The following is a 13,566-nucleotide window of genomic DNA, read 5'->3' as shown; positions in this document are numbered from 1 at the left end:
GCTAGGGAAGGAATTTACTGCTCATGTCCAAACCAGGCTTCACTTCCAAATAAAGCTGAGACTGGTGAAGCCACAGGAGCTTCAGACAGGGAGAATCCCAGCAGTGTCTTGGCCAGCAAACCCAGCCAAGGACACTGCAAGCTCCCAGCTGCTGGGGTGGGTGACCCAGTGACCCAAACCCACTTTGGCCCCTTGAAAAATCAAATGAGAATGAGCTCTTTGGGGTCCTCTCCAGTGCCAGCTCTCACCACTGTCCCCACCAAGTACAACACACAGTAAGAGATTTTCAGGGGTTTTTTCCGTCAATAAGAGGCTTTCTGGAGACAGAACATGAGGCAGCTTCTACAAACTCAGCAGGGGGATGGAAATGGCAGAGAAGAAAGCGGAGTGGTTTGGATGGGTTGGGGACCATGTGGGAGGGCTGCTGGAGCAGACTCTGCTGCATTCCTCGTGTGCAAGTCCTGTAAACTGACCCCTCTTCAATTATTCATTAGAGCCTGCAGCTCATCAGAGACTCTGCTCCTCAAACAGGCATTTATTTGTGCTTTTTAAGAGCTCAGAAGCTGCTGTTCGCCACAGCCCAGCCCTGCCAAGGACACAGAGCAAAGGCTCTGCCAGAAGAAGCCAGGCAGCTGTCAGGCACTGCTGGAGCAGCAAAGCCACTCAATTCCTTCAGCTGACAAGGCACAGCAGCCAGTTTGAACTCGGAGCTTTACCAGTGACAGGCTGGAAAAGCCGAATGTTCAGCGTGGCCACAGCTGCTGCCCAGTCCCTGCAGAGCCAGGGAAATTTCCAGGCAGCACCAGAGCACACTGGAGATGTTCTGCTCCCACAGCCTGGCCAGAACACTGCTGTCTGGGAGCCACAGGAGAGGGGCAGTGGCCTGAGAGGGGATTTGCTGAGGTACCTGCATCCTCTTCCCACAGCTCCACAGCTTTCCAGGTCCTGGAGGAACCAGCAGCAGCTGTGCAAACACGCACAGAGCAGAGCTCCCACTTGTTTTGAAACCCTTCACGTTAAGAGGCTGTGATTAGTGGTGTCCAGCCCTGAGCAGGATCACAGCACTGGATGTGGATCCTGTCCTGCTCTCAGCCTGGAGCTCAAGGGCAGTGCTGGCCCAGGAGCCTCACAGGCCAGCGGGACAGGGCCTGGGCAACCAGGGAATGGTGTCCCTGCCCAGCATTCCTTCGTGCCCTCGTGAGATGCTGCAGGGAAGGACCTGCCTGCGAGCTGGACCTGCTCAGGATAAAGCAACAGGAGAGACACAGAGCTGGGGAAAAGCCTCATCCCTCCCTCTCCTGCGCTGCCACGGGCAGGCTCAGCCTGGAGCACCTCCTGCCCGGTGTCTGTGGCAGAGCACAGCCCTCGCTCCCGTCTCAAAGGTCCCTTTTATGGTGCAGAGCTGGGAGAGCTCAGCTCTTCCCTTCCCCAGCTCTCCCGGAGCTCTGTGATTATCACCCCAGAGGAAGCTGATCAGCACCCTCAGCCCATTCCCCAGAGAGAGTGTGGGCACACTCAGCACTGCCATTCCACTCCTCTGCTCTTCATGATGAAGTGATTTCACTAATTGGGTGTTGTACTTCCACGTATAACTCCTCATGCCTGGCACCTCCAGGGAGCACAGGCTCACCCCTCAGCCCAGCTAGCTGCAGAGCAGGCTGAAAAACCCCAATTATGGGAGGTTCCATTTTTCCACTGAATGCAGTTGCTGTTCCCCAAGGAACAAGGACCAATTTCACCCAACCTGGCAATTAAAATTTGGAGAACACAAGAGAGAACGAAGCTCTGTACCCAGAGAGGCTTTTAACCACCACCAAAGAAGATGAGAAAAAAACCCATCCTGGTGCCCATCCTGCAGCCTGGTGTTAGGGATGTGGCCACGATTAACTCTGTTTTCAGTGCAGGTTCAAAACACAACCTCATCCCATCCACTGTGAGCTCTGACCCAGCCCCAAGCAGCACCAGGACCTTGCAGACTTTCCCAAGGTAAACCCTGAGGAACGGGACCTGCAGGGACTTGTGCACCTGTAAAACACGGCAGGTTGTGAAATGCACCAGCTGTCCTGGGTAGGAAGCTGAGCTGGAGCCACAAAAGCAGCAAGAAAGTGCCAGAACAGAGCCAGCCTGGCCCAAAACATCCCCTTGCTCCCTCTGCTGTGACCATTTCACCTGTTTCAGGTAAGATGGTGACAGAGGCATCACACTCCATCGGCCTGACAGCACCAGCTGTGAACTCCCCGACTCTTTTGAGGAACTCTTGGATTTCCTCCTTTCCAGAGGCTTTGGTTATGGCCCAGGCACACGAGGACTGGACTTTGGCACCGTCCTGTTGGCAGGGCCGGGAGGGCCAGGGCCGCGTGTGGGCGTTGAGAAATCGCCGCTGTCGCAGCTTCAGGTTATTTTTAGCAGAGATCACAGAATGAGCTGCAAAAGGATAGCACAAACCTGGAGAAAAGGTGTTTCTTCCCCTTGCAGCTCTCCACACACAGCACAGAAGGGTGTGGGAGGGAGCCTGAACAACCTGCAGTATGACAATGGATAATGGTGATGGCCACTTGCTTCTCCTGCTGGAGGCAGAGGCAGAGCCAGGAGCTGCTGCTGCTGTCCAAGCACAGAAAGAACCCAAACACACACAGATATTCTGGGGGCTGCCTGTTCCCCCATCTGCAGCATCTCAGGGCAGAGCTGCCCTCAAGCTGAAGGTATGTGTTTACAGGAGAGATTTCATTTGTGCTGGTAGCAAACATACCTTGTACAAACTTGGAAAACGCCACCGAGGTTATTTCAGGAGCGTGCAGCCGAGCTTTGGGTGCTCAAAATTACCCAAAATGGGATTGTCAGGCACTGCTCACAGGCATTTTGGCCACGGGGCCTCAGAAAAGCAGAAAGCAGGACACCTGCAGCAGCACAGAGCTCTTGTGCCTTCCCTGCTCTGGGATGCTGGAGAACTTCCCAGCGCTGTGCTCCAGCCTGGACTGCACATCCACATCCCACACAGCAGCAAAGGGAACCTCAAGTGCTTTTTGGCTTCTGTCTCATGATCTTTCTGTGGAATGGCACCCACAGATGGAATCAGCCAGGGTTTGTCTCAGTCGTGTCCTTCAAAGAGAAAAAAATCCTAAACGATTTTTAAAGCAACATCCATCAGCAGCATTTAGGGGAGGGCAGCTTAGGCAAGTGTTTGAAGATGAAAGAGGCAAAGTCCCAAACCTTAGAAACCCATCTGGAATCCAACCAGAAGACACAGATTCCCTTTTTCCCCGTGCCAGAGATGCAGGCACAGTGAAGAGCCATAAACCCTCTGCTCTCAGAGGAGGGAAGTGCAAGTTCCATTGACCTGAATTCATCTGACCCAAAGATTTCTTTGCAAGCTGCTGAAGAAGTGCCAGGCCAGCTCCAGAGTGGGACAGAGAGGCACAACAGGTAGGAGAGATGCACTGCTAGAAACCCACAAATGTCCCAGGATAAAAAAAACCAACTGGCTGAAATGTAGACAACTGGGGTTTAGGTTTAAATGTCTTTTACTAAAAATACAATGTAACCAGCTGGAAAAACAACCCAACAAGCCCCCAGAGCCTTGGGCAGGATGATTCAGAGAGAGAAGCTGCCACAGGGCCCTCGCTGAGGGCACAGAGCTCTTGACAAGCCGCTCGGGAAGGCTGCCCAGGGCAAATCCAATGTGTTGTGTCATTCTCCACGCTCAGAGCACGGCTGGATGGCAAAAGGAAATCCTGAAGGGATTATGATTTCACGGTACTGACGTGGCCCTTGTGCTCTGCTGGGAGGGCAGGACAGAGGAATGGACACAAGCAGGAAATGCCCAGGGGACAGCACCGTGCTGCTCCTGTACCTGGGGAGGTCTCACAGCAGACAAATCCAGTCCTTCACACCACGCTGCTCTGCTGTGGGGCTTTAGGTGTCTCAGGAAGGAGCAGCAGGCTCAGATCCTTGCCCAAAACACGGCAGCTCAGCCATTCCCAGCTGATGCTAACGGGGATGCAGAGGGCAGCCTCTCCCAGCCCCACCAAGACAAGAGAATAAACAGATACCAGACGCTCAGCAAGGGCAGCTGTGCCAAAACCAGCAATTTCTCTTCATCCCAGCTGGCAAGATCACACCACAGAGAGAGGCATAAACACGGCTCTGAAACACCCCGGGGTTCTCACTGCTCGCCCTCGGCTGCAGCCTCCACTCCAGCTCCGGTGTGCTGGACCCAGGTGACGCTCTGGAAAACCTTCCACTGTGTTTGGATGACCAAAGGGACAGGAGGACAGGGGTTTGTCTTTCCTCTTCCCCGTCTCCAGTCCCTCGCTCTCCCACGTGCACTCCTGCAGATTTACAGAGCAGCAGCTTTGCAGGGTTTAAAAATAACCATCCCCGAGTCAGCTCACACCCCCACGCTCAGAGGGACTTGCAGACATAACCCCGGGACATTTCTTACCTTGGATGGAGGATTCCCACCTTCTTCTGGAGCTGCCTGCCCGTTCTGCAAAGGAGGAGAAGCCGCTGTTAGCACATGCTAGGCACGGGATTTGGGATCGTTCCTCATGTCCCCCACCAAAGCTGGTGGCTTTGGGAGCCCCTCTCGTGGGACAAACAGGGCAGGGTGGCACCTTGAACATCTCCCCATACACCAAACTCTGGTCTTTAACTTGTTTAAAAGAAAGTCTCTTGCCCAGAGAGTCTATCCACGCTTTCCCCGAATGAAATTTGGGCTCTTTATGTACCCAGTGTTGCTCGTGGGGTGAACAGCACCCGCCGGGATGCCTGGGGGAGCTGCTGCAGATCCCCCCGGGCACCTCGGGGTGCAGCCGCTGCTCCATCCCGGCCCTCCCGCTCCTCTCCGGCACCGAGCTCACAACCATCGTGCCGTGCCATCGGCTTTAACTGCAGCCTTTATCGGTTATTTATCATCGGTACCTGCAGGGAACCCGCCCCACCCGCCTGGCTCCAGGTCCAGCTGCGCTAAAGTCACCGCGGGGACCCGCGGGCACCGGAGCCGGCAGGGACCGGGTTCAGCTCCGGCACCGCCCGGGGAAGCCGGGGGAGCAGGAGTGGGTGGGATTTCATTGAGTCACAGATACTCAGAGCAGGATAAGCACGTACAGGAGGTTTTCTGCAGACTGTGGAGAAAAACAAGGGCAAGAAGACTTTGCTTTGACATCTGTTTGCACTGCAGTCTCGGGCTCCAAGAATCACGGCCTTCCTCTCCTCCTCGGAAAGAACAAGGGCAGTTTATTCCCTCCTTTTCAGAAATCAGGGGCCACGGGAAGAGTTGCAATGCCAGTGGATTCGAGCCTCAGATCCTCAGTGGAATGAGTGGGTTCTAGAACCTTTCAGGAACTGAGAGAAACTAAGCCAGCTCCTTCCCTGGAGCAGCAAGGATCCCAGTGATGGGATCAACCTGACTTCTTCAGGTGTCCACTACACTGCACCTCTGTGCACCCGATCTGAGCTCCACAACTCGCCTTAGTCCCAACTTAGGAAGTTCCACAGTAGTTTCAGCAGAAAAGCCCCAGCAGCAGCAGCAGGCTCCCCCAGGGGAATGCTGCCCTGGTGTTTACACCGAGCTCTGGTGCACGGAGAACAGCTGAGCAGTGAAGTAAGAATTTGTGTTTATGAACAGCCCCCACAAGGCAGGGGAGACTCAGCACACCAGGTTTGGGGACAGGCTGATGTTCACTGGCTCAGCTGTGAGCCAGCCCCAGCTCAGAACTGCTAATCCCAACCACAGCTCGGAGCTGCTTTTCTCTCAGACAGCTGAAGAAGCAGAATTTGTGTGTTGGACAGAGGGACGCAGTGATCCCTCTGGAGAACAGATCCACAAGGCACATCTCAGGGGAGGGGTGAGTGTCCAACAGCTTCAGGGGCGAGCTGGGAGACACCAGGTGATGCCCCCAGAGCCACCAGACTTTTGAGGGCTGGGTATATCAGCTCCTTGCTCCGAGAAAAACTTGTCCTTGTGCTGCTGCAGAAACCCATCCTAGCCAGGATGGAAGGGATGGGGAAAGGAGGAGAGCAGTGTCCGTGCCAGGGAGCTTTCCTGGGCACGCAGGTCCCTGGCCTTAGGGGGATGAAGCTCCTGATGAAGCGGTCGCTTTCTCAGGCTGACGTAAGTCAGATGTGTGAGCAGAGAATTGCAGTTTAGAGCCAAGTGCTCTCCTTCTCCCCCAGAGCAAAACCAGTCCTTATTCCCTCATATGGAATTGGAGAGCCATTTGTGAATGTCCCAGATGCAAACACAGCTCCAGACTCATCACCTCCCGAGATAAAATATGGCCATTCGGCACATCATGAGCAGAGCTGAGATAGTTTGTGGGTTTCTTGGGCTGACATTTGCCTCTCTAAAACGCTTCATTTCTGCCCTGCCCACCACACACGGTGGGGAGCAGGTGCAGCTGCCCTCTCACAGCACTCTGGGGCTGCAAAGGAGCCTCCCAAATATCCTGCTCCAAGAGAACTCCCGAGATCTCCCTCCTGCAGCAAGCAGGCATCGTCCCAGGGGTGCCCAGGCCAGTGAGGAGCTCACCCAGGCTGTGGCAGAGCAGGGCTTGGGCTACTGATGAGGCAGCCACAGGGGCCCCAGCAGGAGCCCCCAGCTGTCCCTGCAGCTTTGCAGCTGTCCCTGCTCCGGGGCGAGCGGAAAAGGGGATTAGGGAGCTGATCTGATGGGCACGAGGAGCAGCAGCCAGGGCACCTCGGGGTGACTGAACGCTCCAGCTGCCCCAGGGCTCACACAAAGGCCCTGCTGAGTTTCCTTAACAGCACCCAGGAAAGGATCCTGGAAAACAAGTGCACTCAGTTACGCAACTGCCAGCCCGGCTGAACTTGGGAGATGTTTATCTTAGGACATCTTGCGCTTTAAATCCTTTTAATTCCACATAATCCGCAGCACAGGGAGCGATTTCCAGAGCAGGCCAGTGTGCTGTGATGTGAAACCAGGACGAGGCACATCCTGGCAGGGCCGTGGTGCCCAGCCCTGCTCTGTGGTTACACCAGCCCGGGGTAGCGACAGCTCTGCCTGCTGCTATTCCTGCACCCCAACGCTTTCAGCAGTCACTTTTGAGGTGCCCCAAAACACCTCACAGGTACCAGAGATGCTCCTTCACCTTCTGATGAGCCATGGAACACTCAAGGAAGGAGCAGGGGAAGAAACCCATCACCTCAGAGCTCCTGCTGGTTTGACACAAGAACAAAGCACGTTTAAACTATTACCATTAAGTGGAATTCATGGATCTTGCCTATTGCAGTTCAGAGAAAAGAAATAATTCTACAAAAATAGAGATCTCCAAAGGATCTCTGGTAGCCCAAACAGAGGAGTCCCTGCACAAGGCATATCAGGGATGACAGCACTCAGCTGTCTCCCTTGTCTCGATCGTGGTTTGCACAGCTCAAGTTCGATGCTCGAGAAAAGAGTTATTCATGAGTAGCTCCTGCTCAATAAAGGGTGATACATATATACAGGCAAAAATAATGAGCTTGAAGTGGTGGAGTTTGGCGTAATCCCACGTCAGTTGCATTGTTGCAGGTTTGTGTAATGAAAGAAGAATTTGAAGCAAAACAGAGCGCTGATGACAGGTCCATCACTATGGGGATGGAGTTATGGAATCAAAGAAACACAGGATGGTTTGGGATGGACCTTAAAGCTCATCTCATTCCCTCTGCCATGGCAGGGACACCTCCCACTGTCCCAGGCTGCTCCCAGCCCTGTCCAGCCTGGCCTTGGGCACTGCCAGGGATCCAGAGGCAGCCACAGCTGCTCTGGGCACCTGTGCCAGGGCCTGCCCACCCTGCCAGGGAAGGATTTCTGTGTCACTCATCTCCATTCTCCAGCATTTGTACTCTGCCCCAGCCACGTTTTTCTACTACCCAAGCAATATTGGAATAGTATGAGCAGAAGAGAGAATGGCAAGGGTAAGAAAAAGCAGGAGAAATTATTATAAAGCTCAGCCTCCAGGACAGAGGGACTTGGCTCCTGCCAGGGAGCAGTTTGAGCTCCCATTGCCACCCACTCTCGCGTGCTGAGCTCCGGTGGGCTGGGACAAGGGGCACCACATGGCCAATTCTCCCAGAACACAGTGGAAAAACCCCAAATCCCTCAACAAAAGGACTGATGCCTCCACCAGCACGGTGACAGCACCTCTGCTCCATGACTCAGAAAGCAAAGGTCGGAGGAAGCCGGTTTCTAACCTGGATGGCAGCGATCCCAGGGCAATTTACGTAACCGGTGTTCCAGAAATGTCTCCTTGCTCTCTCAGTGGTGCCACCTCTCCCAGGAGTGCTGAAAACTTCCCCCTTGGGCCCCTGCCCTTGGCGATTTTAGCCTCAAAGTGCAAAACTCTTCCCAAGCTGTTTCCACTCCAGTGCTGGAGCTCAGGGAGCTCTCTGGGGTCCGACCCGGGTGTAGAGGTGAAGAACACCTGCATGATTCTCCTCGCTGTAATTAAGCGTCTATTGTCATTTGAAACCGAAGGGAGGTAAATTGCTAATTCCCGCTTGAGATCCTGAGACATGGAAATCCAGATCTGCTGAAATCCCATCTGCAGGTGGTGCCTGACCCTGACCCCGAGCTGCGGCCAAGGTGAGCCGGGGGCCGGGGAGAGCCAGAGGCTCCGGCCGCTTTCGGATGACGATGAACGCAGCCGCTCCTAATGCCAAGAGGAAAAGAGTCCCTGAGCCGGCTGACAAGAGCCCGGAGCCCCCGGCATTTCCTCTGGAAGCGATCCCGGAGCCCCCGGGACAACCGGGATCAGGCTCTGAACGAAGCCTCGCCCGCAGCTTCCACTGCCCCGGGCACCGGCCTTCGTTTCCTCCCATCATCAGTCGAGCGGCGTTTTCTGACTTTTCAGGGAGAAAGCACAAATAAAAATCCCTGTCTGCCAGCAATAACCTGGGGCCCGGCTCTGGGCACTTGACGTGATCCAGGGGCTGCCGCAGGATTTCCCTCCTCTCCCAGCTTGGAGCACAAACTGCTCCTCATGGCTCCAGAGATGTTTCAGAGCAGGGGCTCCTCACCCACCGCATTTTGAGCCGGGTGTTTGGGCCAGGCAGAGCCTCCCCAGCTCACGGGGGACTTCAGGAGGAGCTGTGCCACACCTGGCTGATGGAAATTAGGAAATCTCACCATGAATGGCCAGTGCCTCGCTGCTGTCCTTGCAGCGGGGGTGGAACGCTGCCTCTGCTCAAAGGACAGACCTCTGAAGAGGCAATTTCAAACAGGAACGAGCAAATCCGAGCAGTTAACCATGGAGCCAGGTATGATGGGGGAGTGTGACACCATCAAACCCAGACAGAACGACAGGAAAGCACCACGGTCTGTGAAACACCCGGGACAAAATCCCCAGCTCCCCTCTGGAGGCTCCAGTTCGAGTGAGATGTTCAAGAGTGCCGGAGCACAGAGCCTCAGCCGAGGGTGACAAGCGCTGCAAGCTGTCCCTTCCCTCGGAAATGGCTCTGCAGATGTGGGCAGGGGATGAGCTCCGTCCCGCACATCTGCCTTGGGGGTCTTCATGGGGAGGAGAAGAGCCAGGAGGGAGGGAAGAGCAGACATCCAGCAAAGTGACACGGGAGCGTGATCGGAGCTGGCGGCGCAGGCCTGTGCGAGAAGACGGCGCTGGGGGGTGAGGGAGAAAACCCCCAAAACTGAGATCTTTATTCCCTGGGCCTTCAGCCGAGTCCGCTTTCCTCTGCACCCGGGAGATTCGGGAGCGCTGCCTGCACTCCCTGAACGCTCACAGCCCGCCCGGGCTGCAGCGAGCCCGGCAGCCTCCGCTGCCCCGAGCACAGCCCCGGGAGCGCACGGCGAGCCCCGGGAGCGCACGGCGAGCCCCGGGAGCGCACGGCGAGCCCCGGGAGCGCACGGCGAGCCCCGGGCGGGCATACCGAGCCCCGGGCGGGCATACCGAGCCCCGGAGCGGCCCCGGAGCGGCCCCGGAGCGGCCCCGGAGCGGTCCCGGAGCGGCCCCGGCAGCGCACGGCTCCGGCTGCCGCCCTCCCCCGCCGCAGGGAGCGGCTCCGCGGGGTCCCGGCGGGCGCTCCTTTGTTCGGCGGAGCCCCCCGCCCCGGAGCCCCCCCGGCCGTGCCCGCTCACCTCCGTGTCCAGATGCACCAGCTCCATGTCGGGCCAGGGCTGGGCCAGCTGGGCGAGCGGCATCGCTGCCGGCGGGTGCCCGCGGCGGGCTGGCTCCGAGCGCCGCCGGGCTGGGCACCCACCGGCTCCGGGCCGGGCCGGGGCGGGGCGGGGCGGGGGGCGGGCGGGAGGCGCCGGGGAGGGGCTGCGGGCATCCTCCGCCCGGAGCATCCGGCAAACCCAGCCCGGCGTGCCGGAGGGGACCGGAGCGTGGAATCCCGGAATCGGTGGGGCCGGGAAAGCTTCCCCCCGAGAGCATCGAGTTCCCCCAGCACTGGCCCGAGGCCACCACTAACCCCTGTCGCCAAATGCCACATCCACACTGCTTTTAAAGCCCTCGAGGGATGGTGACTCAACCTGGGCAGCGTGTTTTAATATTTCCTCACCCTTTTGGTGAAGAAATATTTCCTAATATCCAACCTAAACCTCCCCCGAGGCAGCCTGAGGCCGTTCCCTCTCCTCCTGTCCCTGTTCCTGGGAGCAGAGCCCGACCCCCCCGGCTGTCCCCTCCTGCCAGGGACTTGTGCAGAGCCAGAAATTCCCCCTGAGCCTCCTCTGCTCCAGCCTGAGCCCCTTCCCAGCTCCCTCAGCCCCTCCTGGGGCTCCAGCCCCTTCCCAGCTCCCTTCCCTTCCCTGGACACCCCCAATCCCTCAAGGTCTCTGACCCCACACTTTGAGGGGTCTCAGCAGCGCCAGCACAGGGAGCAGGCACTGCCCTGGGCCTGTGGCCACACCAGGGCTGGGACAGCCCAGAGGATTTTCACTGGGAGGCTGAAACCTTGGGAAGCGATGCCTGGATGCCCCATGAAATCCTGTTCTGGGGGACTTGGGAGCCTCTGCCAGGGAGAGCTGTGGCTGAGCCACCGAAAGCCATTTCAAAGATGATCTTTAAAAATCTCTTCCAAGCCGAGCCATTCTGTGGCTCTGCACAATCCTCACAGCACCAGGAACACCTGGAACTCACAAACACACGGCACTGAGTCCTGCTCTCCTGTGCCTTGGAAAGATTTTTCCTCTGGGAGTGTCCAGCTGTTTCCCTGTGTGCACAACCTGCGTGGCTGCACCAGGAGAGGTGGTGAGGACAAAGGTGGTGACACAGCTCAGATTGCTGCTGAACTCAGGAAACTGCTCCAGGAAATCCGGATTCCAGGTTTGAGATGTGCCATGAATCACTGCCCATCACCTCCTGCAGTGCCCCTGGAATTCCCTAAAAAACAGGGGTAAGGAACACACCCACCTTAAAAACGGGCATTCAGAATTCCTGGCTATCCTCACCTATCAGGTTCTCAGATAGGAAAAAGTTTTCTTCTACTCACATTTTTTTCAAACCCCAATGCAAAATTTCATGTTTCATTATAAAACTACTTGTTAAAAAGAAATGAAACTGAGTCTTTTTAAAAGATGCATCACTAAGGGTTGACTTCATCAAGGTGTGGCTGGAAATATTTAACGAGCCAGAGTGGCAGCCTGCAGAGCTGTGACTGAGAATTCTGAGGGCAGGTGTCCCAGCAAACTCTGAAAAAGCCAAACTGGGACAGAGCTCGGCGCTTTGAAAAATTCCAATTAATCTCCACAGCACGTGAAGCTTCTCTGTGAGTCATCTCCAGGACCTGCTCGTGATTTAGGATAGAGCTGTCTTCCTTTCTGCACACGGGGAAATGGAGTGTAGAGAATCCCCAGGGTGGCTGTTGGAGCTGGAATCGCTGTCCCAGCCCCGTGCCCGAGCCCCAGGTGGAGGCATTAAATAACACAAATCCACCCTGCTGCTGCTGCTGCTGCTTCTGTGATCCTGTTAGAGCAAATTAAACTCATGGCACTTGCTGCTGGAGCAAGTTGGAGCAGATCTTGTGGAGGGTTATTCATTCAGCTCCAAAGGCATCCCGAACATCCCCTCATTGCCCGGAGCGTGGAGTGCCAGGCTCCAGCACGGGTATCACGGTGATGTCAATTCCAAACCCCATCTACCTCCTCCCTTCCTTTTCCAGACCCATCTCCCTTTCCCTCTGCTCTGCAGGGACGCAGGGGGAGGTGAGTGCAGGACAATGCTCCCTGCTGCCTTTCTGGAAGGAGAATGAGGCACTTCTTGGTGATAATTCCATGGAAGGGAGGCAGGATCGGGCACTGAGCAGGAACCTGAGGCAGCTGAGGGGGGATCTCAGGCTGATCACGAACTCCAGGGAAATTTCTGATTCTCAAATCACAGCTGTTATTCCAACTGATTATTTTTTAAAAGTTACAAATAAGTAACTTTTGAAGTGTTGAAAAGTTAAAGCAGAAAATCAAAGCTTCTTCATTAAGGCCACAGTGAAAGGTTCATGGGCAATACCCTGAACAAGGCCTGTGGAGAGCGTGGAGACAGAAATGCTGCTGCTTCCACCCCTGGCTGCTCTGTTGGGATGCAGGAAATCCATCATATTTCATAACAGAGAGACAGACAGCCTGCCCCAGGACTTGACAAAGACAGAAATCATGAAGCTTCACCTAAATAAAACTTCCAGATTATCCTGTCCACTCCTTTCAGCAAAACAGCAAATGAAAGACTTTGGGGAGATGCACAAAAGAATTGTGTCTGATTATTCTCTGCATCTCTGCAGATATTCCTGCTAAAGGAGAGGATTTTGCTGAGGTAGCTCTACAGGATCTCAGAATTATAACAACACCCAGAAAGGGTTGTGGTGACAGCACGGTGATGCTGGGGGAGAGCGCTCTGGCCTCTCCAGGGCTCCAAGAAAAGCCACCTCTCCACTTGGAGATGGGAGATGTTCTCAGACTGTTCCCTCCATTCCTGCACCAGCTCATGCTGAACCCTGGCTGGATTAGCAGGAGGTGAAATGTGCCACAGGAGATTGCTGCTGGGTTCAGGGCAGGATGTCAGCGGAAGAGAAACGAGGTAGTGGTGTCCCCCAGGATTTATTTCCAGCCAAAGAACAGCTATAAAAAGCATCCTTGATCCTGGAAGCAGGGTGCAAAAAGCAAAATCTGCTGTTTGGGTGACTGTCATGGCTAAATACAGTGATTAAAACATATAGCCTGGCGTTTTTCTGAGATGGTGCAGTCTGGGAAGAGCTGCTGCTGTGGTAAACAGAGACTCAGGATCAGCTGGATCCTTTGTCAGTGCTGCATTCACTGAAAATTCAAAATACTGCGGGTTTAGTTTGGATTTAAAATCACCAAATCCTCCTCAAATACAGTTGTAGATATTTTGGCTCTGCAGCTGGCTGGCTGTGTTACATTTTCCCTTTGCAGAGAGGCTGACAACATTCGTTAAACCAGTTAAGAGAGAATTAACTCTACCCCAGCCGAAACCAGGACACCCCCAAAGCGCTTCCAGAGCAGATGGAGACTGATCTGTGTCACCACTCCCAGATCCAATTCTGCCTCACAGTTCCAGAATCTGGCCAGGTGATTCTCCCATGGCTCTCTTCATCCTTTTTTTC

At 55.4% G+C, this 13,566-nt stretch overlaps 1 protein-coding gene across 4 annotated transcripts in view; it reads right to left on the bottom strand.

Annotated features, from left to right (window-relative positions):
- RPS6KA1 (ribosomal protein S6 kinase A1) overlaps window positions 1–10,238 on the bottom strand; it is a 31,280-nt gene extending 21,042 nt beyond the window's left edge. Inside the window, exons 1-2 of one of the 4 annotated variants that reach the window (XM_086863359.1) lie at window positions 10,091–10,238; window positions 4,442–4,486 (exon numbers count right to left, since the gene is read on the bottom strand). In XM_086863359.1, the coding sequence (XP_086719485.1) occupies window positions 4,442–4,486; window positions 10,091–10,153 (108 nt within the window). In that variant the 5' untranslated portion in view covers window positions 10,154–10,238. Of the gene's footprint in view, window positions 1–4,441; window positions 4,487–4,920; window positions 5,057–10,090 lie in introns of those variants that run through there. The other 3 variants (XM_086863360.1, XM_086863361.1, XM_086863362.1) reach the window with 3 other exon arrangements.
- Window positions 10,239–13,566: the final 3,328 nt, after the last annotated feature.

This window comes from Cyanistes caeruleus, chromosome 26 (assembly GCF_971803275.1).
Source record: "Cyanistes caeruleus chromosome 26, bCyaCae1.hap1.1, whole genome shotgun sequence".
Taxonomy (NCBI): Eukaryota; Metazoa; Chordata; class Aves; order Passeriformes; family Paridae; genus Cyanistes; species Cyanistes caeruleus.
This window is presented reverse-complemented; position numbering and strand designations above follow the sequence as displayed.